Here is a 15323-nt window from a genome sequence, read left to right as displayed (position 1 = left end):
CTAGGGACCCAATAACAGGAGGAGGGGGGGGGTACATGGGTAAAAACCCAAAAAGGCACGCAGGCCCTCGGAGTGGACCGGGCACCCGGGGGCAAACCGGCCGGGCACCCGGACTGGTCAGGGCCATCGCCCGGGGGTGGCTGAAGGGGGATCGGGGCACCTAGGGGTTGACAGCCCGTGCACCCGGGGGTGGCAGATGGCGCCCAGGTGAGGAGGGGCCGGGCACCTGGGGCCGAAGGTGCGTGCACACGGGCCGGCGGCCTGTGGCTGGGCGGACGGCCGGGCACCCGGGGCCTCGGGGCCGGGCACCCGGGGTGGCCTGGGCGGCGGCTGGGCCATGTGAGGCCGGGCACCCGGGGCCTTGGGCCGGGCACCCGGGGCTGGCTGGGAGCAGCGCCATGGGGGCCGGGCCTCCGGGGCCAAAGTGCCCGGGCACCCGGAGTGTCCAGAGCCTCTCCTTCTCTCTTCTCGTTCTCTCCTCCTTCTCCATGGTTGCTTGAATCTCCGTCCTCGCGTCCTCCCGGTCATCTCCTTGGTACCTAACAAGGCACAACATTTTTATTTGAGGTAGGAACCGACTCTCATATGAAACCGAATGGAGTTTGAAGAGGAAGGAGTCAACCTCGGTTTCGGTGGCACGTGCGTGTGCTCTTGTCATCGGTCTTCTCCGTCCTTGCGGTGGTGGTGTGACGTGCATGGTGATGGTCGGGGGATGCTCCGCATCACACGCCCAGGAGCTGGGGCCTGCCACATGCTGTCCGACACTGGTGCGTTCTCCTGATGCCTTGCCGGTGCCATCCTTGCAGCGGGCGCAAGCACCATATTGCCCTTCATGTGATCACCATCCGGGTCTCGCTGGATAGCAGCCAGGGATGCTTCATAGCTGAGCAGAAACCGGCATGATACCTCCATTGGGGGAGGCCTCTTCTCATGGACGATTTCATTGCTGCTATGCCAAGCGCGTCACAACACCATAAGGACCGTCATGCGATCATCAGCCTACATGGGGTACAACACGTCGAACAACCACTCAATACCCGTCGGCCTTACAGAATTTAGGTCCGGCAAGCTCCAATGTTTCGCCATGGCTCACCACAGTTCCACAACACGGGGGCATCTTTGGTGGAGCAGGTGTTAGAGGTACGACAAGCAAATCAAATGACGAAGGTCGAAATCAACACATGAGACATGAGGATTTAACGTGGAAAACCCCAGATCGTGGAAGGTATGTGTCGATCCGCCTAGTGATCCGGACGTGTTTTCTCTTGCAGACTGGAGACAAATATGGGGGGCTTTGCGGGCGTCTGGACAACACTGACGCCCGCTTCGGACCATCCTGACCCACCCAAACCCCCTCTACCTTGCCAGTGCGTGTTCCCGTCTGGCGCCAGCTGCACGCATTCATGCTGTTATAGAGCGGCCGCTTCACATTGAAGCCGGATCAGAGCGTACGCAACCTCTCACTGCCTCTACCATTGAAACGGCACGCCAACCGAGGGCGCCGCCTGCTGCACACTCAGCTGAGCACGCCTCCTCGTCACATTCAAATGGCTGAAGTCTTCCCACCGTCCTCTATTAACCCACGCGTGTGATGAGATACCTACTTCGGTCACACGTCCGTTCTCGAGGTGGCCATCATTATGTTGGGGAACGTTGCAGAAAATTAAAATTTTTCCTACGGTTTCACCAAGATCCATCTATGAGTTCATCTAAGCAACGAGTCAAGGGAGTGAGTTTGCATCTACATACCACTTGTAGATCGGGTGCGGAAGCGTTCACGGGAAGGGTGATGATGGAGTCGTACTCGTCGTGATTCGGATCATCGATGACCAAGTGCTGAACGGACAACACCTCCGCGTTCAACACACGTACGGAATGGACGACGTCTCCTCCGTCTTGATCCAGCAAGGAGGAAGGAGAGGTTGAGGAAGATTGCTCCAACGGCAGCACGACGGCGTGGTTCTGTTGGTGCAGCAGTACTCCGACAGGGCTTCGCCAAGCACGTAACGGAGGAGGAGAGGTGCTGGGAAGGGGAGGGGCTGCGCCTTTGGATGTGTCCAGCAGCCCTCCCCTCACCCCTCTATTTATAGGGGAAGGGGCAAGGGGGCCGACCCCTCTAGATGGGATCTAGAGGGGGGCGGCGGCCAGGGAGGGGGGACTTGCCCCCCAAGCAAGGGGGCGCCCCCCTTAAGGTTTCCCCCCCAACCCTAGGCGCATGGGCCCAAGGTGGGGGGCGCGCCCAGCCCTCCAGGGGCTGGCTCCCTCCCTTTTGCGGCCCATGTGGCCCTCCGGGAGGGGTGTCCCCTCCCGGTGGACCCCCGGAACCTCTCCGGTGGCCCCGGTACAATACCGATAAGCCCCCAAAACTTTCCGGTGTCCGTATGACAACTTCCCATATATAAAACTTCACCTCCGGACCATTCTGGAACTCCTCGTGACGTTCGGGATCTCATCCGGGACTCCGAACAACATTCGGTAACCACATACAAGTCTTCCTAACAACCCTAGCGTCACCGAACCTTAAGTGTAGACCCTACAGGTTCGGGAGACATGCAGACATGACCGAGACGACTCTCCGGTCAATAACCAACAACGGGATATGGATACCCATGTTGGCTCCCACATGTTCCACGATGATTTCATCGGTTGAACCACGATGTCGAGGATTCGATCAAACCCCGTATACAATTCCCTTTGTCAATCGGTATGTTACTTGCCCGAGACTCGATCGTCGGTATCCCAATACCTTGTTCAGTCTCGTTACCGGCAAGTCACTTTACTCGTACCGTAATGCATGATCCCGTGACCAACCACTTGGTCACTTTGAGCTCGTTATGATGATGCATTACCGAGTGGGCCCAGAGATACCTCTCCGTCATACAGAGTGACAAATCCCAGTCTCGATCCGTGTCAACCCAACAGACACTTTCGGAGATACCTGTAGGTCACCTTTATAGTCACCCAGTTACGTTGTGACGTTTGATACACCCAAAGCATTCCTACGGTATCCGGGAGTTACACGATCTCATGGTCTAAGGAAGAGATACTTGACATTGGAAAAGCTCTAGCAAACGAACTACACGATCTTGTGCTATGCTTAGGATTGGGTCTTGTCCATCACATCATTCTCCTAATGAAGTGATCCCGTTATCAACGACATCCAATGTCCATAGCCAGGAAACCATGACTATCTGTTGATCACAACGAGCTAGTCAACTAGAGGCTCACTAGGGACATATTGTGGTCTATGTATTCACACGTGTATTACGATTTCTGGATAATACAGTTATAGCATGAATAAAAGACAATTATCATGAACAAGGAAATATAATAATACTTTTATTATTGCCACTAGGGCATATTTCCAACAGTCTGCCACTTGCACTAGAGTCAATAATCTAGTTACATTGTGATGAATCGAACACCCATAGAGTTCTGGTGTTGATCATGTTTTGCTCGCGAGAGAGGTTTAGTCAACGGATCTGCGACATTCAGATCCGTATGTACTTTGCAAATATCTATGTCTCCATCTTGAACATTTTCACGGATGGAGTTGAAACGACGCTTGATGTGCCTGGTCTTCCTGTGAAACCTGGGCTCCTTGGCAAGGGCAATAGCTCCAGTGTTGTCACAGAAGAGTTTGATCAGCCCCGACGCATTGGGTATGACTCCTAGGTCGGTGATGAACTCCTTCACCCAAATTGCTTCATGCGCTGCCTCCGAGGCTGCCATGTATTCCGCTTCACATGTAGATCCCGCCACGACGCTCTGCTTGCAGCTGCACCAACTCACTGCTCCACCATTCAACATATACACGTATCCGGTTTGTGACTTAGAGTCATCCAGATCTGTGTCGAAGCTAGCGTCGACGTAACCCTTTACGACGAGCTCTTCGTCACCTCCATAAACGAGAAACATGTCCTTTGTCCTTTTCAGGTACTTCAGGATATTCTTGACCGCTGTCCAGTGTTCCTTGCCGGGGTTACTTTGGTACCTTGCTACCAAACTTACGGCAAGGTTTACATCAGGTCTGGTACACAGCATGGCATACATAATAGATCCTATGGCTGAAGCATAGGGGATGACACTCATATCTTGTTTTTCCTTTTGCCGTGGTCGGGGACTGAGCCGAGCTCAATCTCACACCTTGCAACATAGGCAAGAACCCCTTCTTGGACTGATCCATTTTGAACCTTTTCAAAATCTTATCAAGGTATGTGCTTTGTGAAAGACCTATGAGGCGTCTCGATCTATCTCTATAGATCTTGATGCCTAATATATAAGCAGCTTCTCCAAGGTCCTTCATTGAAAAACACTTATTCAAGTAGGCCTTAATGCTGTCCAGAAGTTCTATATCATTTCCCGTCAGGAGTATGTCATCTACATATAATATGAGAAATGCTACTGAGCTCCCACTCACTTTCTTGTAAACGCAGGCTTCTCCATAAGTCTGCATAAACCCAAACGCTTTGATCATCTCATCAAAGCGAATGTTCCAACTCCGAGATGCTTGCACCAGTCCATAAATGGATCGCTGGAGCTTGCATACTTTGTTAGATTTCTTAGGATCGACAAAACCTTCCGGCTGCATCATATACAGCTCTTCCTTAAGATGTCCGTTAAGGAATGCCGTTTTGACGTCCATCTGCCATATCTCATAATCATAGTATGCGGCAATTGCTAACATGATTCGGACGGACTTCAGCTTTGCTACGGGAGAGAATGTCTCGTCGTAGTCAATCCCTTGAACTTGTCGATAACCCTTAGCGACAAGTCGAGCTTTATAGATGGTAACATTTCCATCCGCGTCCGTCTTCTTCTTAAAAATCCATTTGTTTTCTATCGCTCGCTGATCATCGGGCAAGTCTGTCAAAGTCCATACTTTGTTTTCATACATGGATTCTATCTCGGATTTCATGGCTTCAAGCCATTTGTTGGAATCTGGGCCCGCCATCGCTTCTTCATAGTTCGAAGGTTCACCGTTGTCTGACAACATGATTTCCAGGACAGGGTTGTCGTACCACTCTGGTGCGGAACGTGTCCTTGTGGACCTACGAAGTTCAGTAGCAACTTGATCCGAAGTACCTTGATCATCATCACTATTTTCCTCTTCAGTTGGTGTAGGCATCACAAGAACATTTTCCTGCGCTACACGACTTTCCCGTTCGAGAGGTAGTACTTCATCGAGTTCTACTTTCCTCCCACTTACTTCTTTCGAGAGAAACTCTTTTTCAAGAAAGCATCCGTTCTTGGCAACAAAGATCTTGCCCTCGGATCTTAAGTAGAAGGTATACCCAACGGTTTCCTTAGGGTATCCTATGAAGACGCATTTTTCCGACTTGGGTTCGAGCTTTTCAGGTTGAAGTTTCTTGACATAAGCATCGCATCCCCAAACTTTTAGAAACGACAGCTTAGGTTTCTTCCCAAACCATAATTCATACGGTGTCGTCTCAACGGATTTAGACGGTGCCCTATTTAAAGTGAATGTAGCTGTCTCTAGAGCGTATCCCCAAAATGATAGCGGTAAATCGGTAAGAGACATCATAGACCGCACCATATCTAATAGAGTGCGATTACGACGTTCGGGCACACCATTACGCTGAGGTGTTCCAGGCGGCGTGAGTTGTGAAATGATTCCACATTTCCTTAAGTGTGTACCAAATTCATGACTTAAGTATTCTCCTCCATGATCTGATCGTAGGAACTTTATCTTTCGGTCACGTTGATTCTCTACCTTATTCTGAAATTCCTTGAACTTTTCAAAGGTCTCAGACTTGTGTTTCATCAAGTAGACATACCCATATCTACTCAAGTCATCAGTGAGAGTGAGAACATAACGATATCCTCCGCGAGCCTCAACGCTCATTGGACCGCACACATCGTTATGTATGATTTCCAACAAGTTGGTTGCTCGCTCCATTGTTCCGGAGAACGGAGTCTTGGTCATTTTACCCATGAGGCATGGTTCGCATGTGTCAAATGATTCATAATCGAGAGACTCTAAAAGTCCATCTGCATGGAGCTTCTTCATGCGCTTGACACCAATGTGACCAAGGCGGCAGTGCCACAAGTATGTGGGACTATCATTATCAACTTTACATCTTTTGGCATTCGCACTATGAATATGTGTAATACTACGCTCGAGATTCATTAAGAATAAACCATTGACCATCGGAGCATGACCATAAAACATATCTCTCATGTAAATAGAACAACCATTATTCTCGGATTTAAATGAGTAGCCATCTCGCATCAAACGAGATCCAGATACAATGTTCATGCTCAAACTTGGCACCAAATAACAATTATTAAGGTTCAAAACTAATCCCGTAGGTAAATGTAGAGGTAGCGTGCCGACGGCGATCACATCGACCCTGGAACCATTCCCGACACGCATCACCACCTCGTCCTTCGCCAGTCTCCGTTTATTCCGCAGCTCCCGCTGTGAGTTACAAATATGAGAAACGGCACCGATATCAATTACCCAGGAGTTACTACGAGTACTGGTAAGGTACACATCAATTACATGTATATCAAATATACCTTTGGTGTTGCCGGCCTTCTTATCCGCTAAGTATTTGGGGCAGTTCCGCTTCCAGTGACCCTTCCCCTTGCAATAAAAGCACTCAGTCTCAGGCTTGGGTCCATTCTTTGACTTCTTCCCGGTAACTGGCTTACCGAGCGCGGCAACATCCTTGCCGTCCTTCTTGAAGTTCTTCTTGCCCTTGCCCTTCTTGAACTTGGTGGTCTTATTGACCATCAACACTTGATGTTCTTTCTTGATTTCAGCCTCTGCTGACTTCAGCATTGAAAATACTTCAGGAATGGTCTTCACCATCCCCTGCATATTGTAGTTCATCACAAAGCTCTTGTAGCTTGGTGGGAGCGACTGGAGGATTCTGTCAATGACCGCCTCATCAGGGAGGTTAATGTTCAGCTGAGTCAGGCGGTTGTGCAACCCAGACATTTTGAGTATGTGCTCACTGACAGAACTGTTTTCCTCCATTTTACAACTATAGAACTTGTCGGAGACATCATATCTCTCGACCCGGGCATGAGCTTGGAAAACTAGTTTCAGCTCTTCGAACATCTCATATGCTCCGTGATGCTCAAAACGCTTTTGGAGCCCCGGTTCTAAGCTGTAAAGCATGCTGCACTGAACGAGGGAGTAATCATCAGCACGAGACTGCCAAGCGTTCATAACGTCTTGGTTCTCTGGGACGGGAGCGTCACCTAGCGGTCCTTCTAGGACATATTGTTTCTTGGCAGCTATGAGGATGATCCTCAGGTTCCGGACCCAGTCCGTATAGTTGCTGCCATCATCTTTCAGCTTGGTTTTCTCTAGGAACGCGTTGAAGTTCATGTTGACATGAGCGTTGGCCATTTGATCTACAAGACATATTTCAAAGGTTTTAGACTAAGTTCATGATAATTAAGTTCATCTAATCAAATTATTCAATGAACTCCCACTCAGATTAGACATCCCTCTAGTCATCTAAGTGTTACACAATCTGAGTCGACTAGTCCGTGTCCGATCATCACGTGAGACGGACTAGTCATTGTCGGTGAACATCTTCATGTTGATCGTATCTTCCATACGACTCGTGTTCGACCTTTCGGTCTCCGTGTTCTGAGGCCATGTCTGTACATGCTAGGCTCGTCAAGTTAACCCTAAGTGTTTTGCATGTGTAAAACTGTCTTACACCCGTTGTATGTGAACGTAAGGATCTATCACACCCGATCATCACCTGGTGCTTCGAAACGACAAACTGTAGCAACGGTGCACAGTTAGGGGAGAACACTTCTTGAAATTGTTGTAAGGGATCATCTTATTTACTACCGTCGTTCTAAGTAAACAAGATGCATAAACATAATAAACATCACATGCAATTATATAGTAGTGACATGATATGGCCAATATCATATAGCTCCATTGATCTCCATCTTCGGGGCTCCATGATCATCTTGTCACCGGCATGACACCATGATCTCCATCATCATGATCTCCATCATCGTGTCTTCATGAAGTTGTCACGCCAACGACTACTTCTACTTCTATGGCTAACGCGTTTAGCAATAAAGTAAAGTAATTTACATGGCGTTCTTCAATGACACGCAGGTCATACAAAAATAAAGACAACTCCTATGGCTCCTGCCGGTTGTTATACTCATTGACATGCAAGTCGTGATTCCTATTACAAGAACATGATCTCATACATCACAATATATCATTCATCATTCATCACAACTTCTGGCCATATCACATCACATGACAATCGCTGCAAAAACAAGTTAGACGTCCTCTAATTGTTGTTGCATCTTTTACGTGGCTGCAATTGGGTTCTAGCAAGAACGTCTTCTTACCTACGAATAACCACAACGTGATTTTGTCAACTTCTATTTACCCTTCATAAGGACCCTTTTCATCGAATCCGCTCCAACTAAAGTGGGAGAGACAGACACCCGCCAGCCACCTTATGTAACTAGTGCATGTCAGTCGGTGGAACCGGTCTCACGTAAGCGTACGTGTAAGGTTGGTCTGGGCCGCTTCATCCCACAATACCGGTGAAGCAAGAAAAGACTAGTAGTGGCAAGCAAGTTGACAAGATCCACGCCCACAACCAAATTGTGTTCTACTCGTGCAATAGAGAACTACGCATAGACCTGGCTCATGATGCCACTGTTGGGGAATGTTGCAGAAAATTAAAATTTTTCCTACGGTTTCACCAAGATCCATCTATGAGTTCATCTAAGCAACGAGTCAAGGGAGTGAGTTTGCATCTACATACCACTTGTAGATCAGGTGCGGAAGCGTTCACGGGAAGGGTGATGATGGAATCGTACTCATCGTGATTCGGATCACCGATGACCAAGTGCTGAACGGACAGCACCTCCGCGTTCAACACACGTACGGAACGGACGACGTCTCCTCCGTCTTGATCCAGAAAGGAGGAAGGAGAGGTTGAGGAAGATTGCTCCAACGGCAGCACGACGGCGTGGTGGTGTTGGTGCAACAGTACTCCGACAGGGCTTCGCCAAGCACGTAACGGAGGAGGAGAGGTGTTGGGGAGGGGAGGGGCTGCGCCTTTGGATGTGTCCAGCAGCCCTCCCCTCACCCCTCTATTTATAGGGGAAGGGGCAAGGGGGGCCGACCCCTCTAGATGGGATCTAGAGGGGGGGTGGCGGCCAGGGAGGGGGGACTTGCCCCCCAAGCAAGGGGGGCGCCCCCCTTAGGGTTTCCCCCCCAACCCTAGGTGCTTGGGCCCAAGGTGGGGGGCGCGCCCAGCCCTCCAGGGGCTGGCTCCCTCCCCTTTGCGGCCCATGTGGCCCTCCGGGAGGGGTGGCCCCTCCCGGTGGACCCCCGGAACCTCTCCGGTGGCCCCGGTACAATATCGATAAGCCCCCGAAACTTTCCGGTGTCCGTATGACAACTTCCCATATATAAAACTTCACCTCTGGACCATTCCGGAACTCCTCGTGACGTCCGAGATCTCATCCGGGACTCCGAACAACATTCGGTAATCACATACAAGTCTTCCTAACAACCCTAGCGTCACCGAACCTTAAGTGTGTAGACCCTACGGGTTCGGGAGACATGCAGACATGACCGAGACGACTCTCCGGTCAATAACCAAGGCGGGATCTGGATACCCATGTTGGCTCCCACATGTTCCACGATGATTTCATCGGTTGAACCACGATGTCGAGGATTCGATCAAACCCCGTATACAATTCCCTTTGTCAATCGGTACGTTACTTGCCCGAGACTCGATTGTCGGTATCCCAATACCTTGTTCAGTCTCGTTACCGGCAAGTCACTTTATTCGTACCGTAATGCATGATCCCTTGACCAACCACTTGGTCACTTTGAGCTCATTATGATGATGCATTACCGAGTGGGCCCAGAGATACCTCTCCGTCATACGGAGTGACAAATCCCAGTCTCGATCCGTGTCAACCCAACAGACACTTTCGGAGATACCTGTAGTGCACCTTTATAGTCACCCAGTTATGTTGTGACGTTTGATACACCCAAAGCATTCCTACGGTATCCGGGAGTTACACGATCTCATGGTCTAAGGAAGAGATACTTGACATTGGAAAAGCTCTAGCAAACGAACTATACGATCTTGTGCTATGCTTAGGATTGGGTCTTGTCCATCACATCATTCTCCTAATGAAGTGATCCTGTTATCAACGACATCCAATGTCCATAGCCAGGAAACCATGACTATCTGTTGATCACAACGATCTAGTCAACTAGAGGCTCACTAGGGACATATTGTGGTCTATGTATTCACACGTGTATTACGATTTCCGGATAATACAGTTATAGCATGAATAAAAGACAATTACCATGAACAAGGAAATATAATAATACTTTTATTATTGCCACTAGGGCATATTTCCAACACATTATTCACAAGTCGATTGGCTCCTCGCGTCCGCTCGCTATTTAAACGGTGCGAGACGCCCGGCAAGAACCGCACCACACCTTCGCTCCCCATTTCCTCCTTTAACATTTTCCTCCATGGCATCTGACGAGTCTCTACTCTTATAAAAAGCAGAGTTGGTGATGATGGTGTGCCTGCCATCCTGCAATATAGACTGTCCGATCTATATCTAACAGATAGGAAGGAAACTATGACAATTTAGCTGCACTCCTCTTCACATTTGCAGATAAGGTCTTCCCTTGTTCATCCTTTTCTCCCACAAGATCTTGATGTTCCGTGCAAAGCACATGCATCTTGCTAGTAGGAAGAAAAATTCTCCAACATAAAAGATGGCGAGCCAGCCAACTGTCTGTTCCACCTCCATCGACGTTCCACGCCGTTGCAGGCCAGCTCGCGGAGGCTGAAGCTCCACGCCGGCACGTGGTTCAGCTTGCTGAGGAGTGGCGAGTTGCTCCAGGCCGGCAGGAGGGGTGGGGGATGGCAACACGAACATTTTGGCTGCCATGGACGACGTCGTGTCGTACGGTGCCTCCCGTGCCTACGATCCCTTCATCCACCGTCAACGCGCGCGTAACAACGCCCTACCGGTGGAGAAAGAAGCCGGCTACACAGACATTGACGAGACGATGCCCAGAACGCCCACGGCCGCCGCCATCATCGAGGATAAGTAACACGGGAGGCCACTGCCGCTTGGGTCCCATGAAGTCCACCGCCGAGGCGACGCCGGTGTCTTGCCCTCTCAAAGGCCATCGTCGTCCCTACCCCAAAATCAACTCTGATTCGTGCAGAATAGGCACCCTTCCTCTCCGGCTAAAGCATCAGCCAGTGGTTCTACTTCGATGAGCCGTGGGGAAGCCAGCCGCCCTTTGTGCTGAAGCATATACCTTCGTGGCTCACGCCTGCTAGGCAGGGGAAGGACAATGGAGATCCGCCGTGGTTGGTCGTAGATTAGTCAAAGGTATCCATGTCGTCAGAATGGATATCCGCCGGCACCAGCCGTAGACTAGTTTTTATCTTAGTCCAATTTCATTTTAAGTTAAAAATATGTCCAAAATATAATGAATCTCGTCCCATTCGTATGAAATTCGCCGTGTTTGCATGTATTTTGTCTGGTTAGTTCAAAGAGTGGTTAAATGTATGCAGGCAGTGTTGGCTGGCGGCCTCCCGCAACTGTGTCCGCGGACTGCCCCCCCCTCCCTTGCCAGCGGACGGATGAGGAAGAAAATTTGTGGGTCGCCGTTGGAGATGCCCTTAGAAACGCATAGGATTTACAACTGCTCAACTTATCCCGTGCGACGGCTTACAAAGGATATATATATATAACACATGTGATCTAGGTCAATACTGATCCATCGGCCCAAGCCTACCAGCGACGGGCTTAACTCCGCTCGCTCGTCAGAAGTTATTTTTATCTTTATACTCCTTTTGTTCCATAATGTAGTGCATATATATTTTCTAAAATGTCAAACTTTGTAAACTTTGATCAAGTTATAGAGAAAAATATTTAATCTACAATACCAAATTTATGAAATATGAAACAACATCTTGTGATGAATCTAATGATATATATTCGACATTCTAATTGTAAATATTTTTCTCCATGAACTTGGACAAAGTTTGAGAGGTTTGATTTTTGAAAAAAAAATGCACTACATTATGGGAACAGAGGGAGTACTTGAATTTGGATCACAATATAAAAATAGGGATAGAGTGTGCGTGTGTATAATTATAGGGGTGAATATATGTGTATGTATAACCGTCTGCGTCTATACCATGTTAAAAAGAACAAGAAATTCGTTTTTTTTCTCACACACAGACAGTCCAGCGAAGCGAACGAAAGAAACCGAGGTGGGCCAGCGATTGAAGCCCAACACCCGTCGCTAGGCTGAGGGACACGTTTCCGTTATTTTATTTTATTTTGAGAATCGACACGTTTCCTAGTCTGTTCTGGGCGTTAAAGCGTGGAATAGGAGGTCTCCTCCTCCCTAGTTAGAAAACAAAACAAAAAGTGTTCATCGCCTAAATTGCGGGAGAGACCCAACCAAAGTTTCCCCGCATAACTCCTTTCTCCTAGGTTGTCTTCCTCCGGCTCCTCGCGATGGCCGGCGGCCGATCCCCTTCACCTCCCGCCGGCTCTCCGGCGTCCTCTTCGAACGAAACTGAAACTGGGTGAGATTCCCTCCCCTTCACCTCCCTGCCATTGTTTATTTTCTTTTAGTTTGTGGATGAACTAGCTCAATCAACGGTTAGACACAGCCTCGGTCCCAGGGACGTGCTGATCGTATCGTCTCCTGGGGAGTCTCTTCCTTTTTTTTTTTGTTTGTCAAAATCACAGACATGGGTCTCTGTCAGAAAACTATTGTTGGCCGTGAAGCAGTTTGATACCAGTACAGTAGTTGTTTATTTTGATATACAATGGATGTAGTATTTTCTGAATCAATTTCCCACAGGGGAGCTAGTCCCTGGTTGTCAAATTTGTTGTTGTTGTTGTTTATCCATTGATAGGCGAGTTAGGCTACTGTGAACAGCAGTACAACATTGCATGCAGTACACAATTACCTACACCGCGTTCTTATAAGTTCAAATTACCAACGCGAGACAAGGGCATTTGCACCAAACAATTGATCTCCAACCTATGTGTTCAATATCGGTTTGAATTCACAGTGTATTAACTAGTTTGTTGCCCTGTCCTTCTCATGAAAAAAAAACAGATAATGCCAACAAATCCTAGCTATGTTTCCACCATCTTCACCATAATAGTCACTGACACATCATGGTGCCTGTTTTGATCAGGGCCCCGGAGCATGTCGAGGAGGTGAGCAGCATTGAGCTTGGGGCTGCAAGCAAGGATCTGTCTAAGTTTGAGACCCTCACGCTGAACGACACACCTCACACACTTGAATCAGCTGACGAGTATGTCCATCTTTATTTTGTCCTTCCTTTTCGTAAGTTAATAATTGTTTGTTGAAATGTTGGGTACTTTTTATGACCCGTATGGTTGCACTAATAGGTAGTAAATTGTTTGACATTGACTAAAGCATGGATGTAAATCAATTGTGACCTAGGGTGGTGATGCATGCTGAAACAGTCGATTCATAATTTCATATGATGCATATTGATATTCTGAAAACAGTCGTGTTGTTATGTTTCTTTAGGTCAACAAATAGCTTTAATTGGAGCTATGCGATCGTCTTCCGCATGTCATAATTCAGAATAGCTCAGTTGCTAGGCATAGTGAACCCCACATCATCTGTATTTCTAGAACCTGGTTATTAAAGTCCGCGTAGTGAACTTGTATTATATCCATACAAGAATACTATAATCAAAGGTTCAAAGTGAATAAAGCAATGTTTATTACAAGACTTTTCTCCTATATCTACTAAGCAAAGAGTGCTTTGTTTATTAATGCAATTTAATTGAATTGAGAATCAGTTTATTGCATCTTGTCCCATGTTGTCTTGTATATCTATCTAGATCACATTATGAATCATGTTTTGCTGACCGGATTCTGATATTTCTATCCAGGCAGGGGATAATTGGAGAATTTTATCCACTTGACCATGAAGGTGATATAGATTTTGAGATTAGACAAGATGAAGAACGAGCTCAATTTTTCCAAGCACAAGGATATTGGCCACTCGATTTTGAAACTATTAGAGAATATGCAGACATGCAAGTTGAAAAACAAACCCAATCAGTCCTAGCACGAGGACAACATACCTATGCTTCTAAGAAAGAAGAGATTGCTGCAAATGCGAAACGATGGATGAGCGAGGAGGCGATGGTGGCTTTCAAAAGATACATCGAGAGCAAAGATGATCTTAAGGTTCTCCATGCCTGCCCTAAAATCTTTTTAATTGTTGGGACTGTAGAGGACTATGACTAACACTTGTTTCATATTAGGGGGTTGATTATGAATTTGGCGAGCTTGTCCATCAATGTTTTAGTGTGCAGAATTATTTAAACATATTTCATCACTTCAACTTTACTGTCAAGATAAAGAAGCCTGGCTCAGCTGATTGGACATTGGCAATGTACTTTGCCGAGGTCAAATCAATATGTATGATGAAACTATATGCCTGTTATCCTTTGGAGCAAGATCGATATGGTATGGAAAATTTTCACCTTATGACTTGTAGTGACCTAGAAAGATTCTAACATCGTTATTTACTTTGGCAGGTGAATGTTATGCATGTGAGAACCAAGGAATGGGTGTATTGAGGCACCCATTAAAAGGGATATACGATATGGGCAGGGAAGATATACAACCTCCCTTATATTATGAGGACAGTGACTCTGATGAATTCGATCCAACAATGGGGGGGAGTGATGAATCTTCTGATGAGGATATGAGTTGATGATGGCCTTGTCCTTTACTCTCGTATATACTGCGAGTTAGCTGTATCTCTTGTATGCTCTTTTCTTTCTCTGCGAAAAGCTCTTCATGCTCTTGGTTTATTGATACAATTCAGATTGCTACTCGTAGTTGATTTGGGAATGCCAATGTGTATAATGTATTAATGTATGGGAAACGTTTATATACGGCGCGCCGACGCAACTTTCGGCCGGCCGCGTTCGCTCACGCGCACTACACGTGCACCACGCTAGCTTTTCATCTCACGCTGGCGCAGTCATAGCAAACTACTCCCCCACGTCTCACGCTATGGGCCTGTGCGGCTGCCCTTCTTTTCTCCCTTAGTTATCTCTTACCTTATTTGTTAGTACCTTTTTCTACCTCCAGCCACATTAAATTCTACTCTGCTACAATGTGTTGCACCCGGCTGAGAAAAGTGCTGCAACCCACGCAATAAAAAGCTGGAACCGACGAATAAAAAAGCTGGAAACGAAAGGCGGCCGATTTTTGTGAAG

At 47.7% G+C, this 15323-nt stretch overlaps 1 protein-coding gene across 1 annotated transcript; it reads left to right on the top strand.

Moving 5' to 3' along the window:
- Window positions 1-12484: 12484 nt before the first annotated feature.
- Window positions 12485-14935, top strand: LOC119335948. The gene is made up of 5 exons (XM_037607991.1): window positions 12485-12623; window positions 13248-13367; window positions 13980-14280; window positions 14358-14562; window positions 14634-14935. Exons 1-5 carry the CDS (start codon window positions 12553-12555, stop codon window positions 14810-14812), a joined length of 876 nt encoding a protein of 291 aa, XP_037463888.1. The 5' UTR covers window positions 12485-12552; the 3' UTR covers window positions 14813-14935.
- The last annotated feature ends 388 nt before the right edge of the window (window positions 14936-15323 follow it).

Source organism: Triticum dicoccoides, chromosome 7B, assembly GCF_002162155.2.
Source record: "Triticum dicoccoides isolate Atlit2015 ecotype Zavitan chromosome 7B, WEW_v2.0, whole genome shotgun sequence".
NCBI classification, from domain to species: domain Eukaryota; kingdom Viridiplantae; phylum Streptophyta; class Magnoliopsida; order Poales; family Poaceae; genus Triticum; species Triticum dicoccoides.
This window is presented reverse-complemented; position numbering and strand designations above follow the sequence as displayed.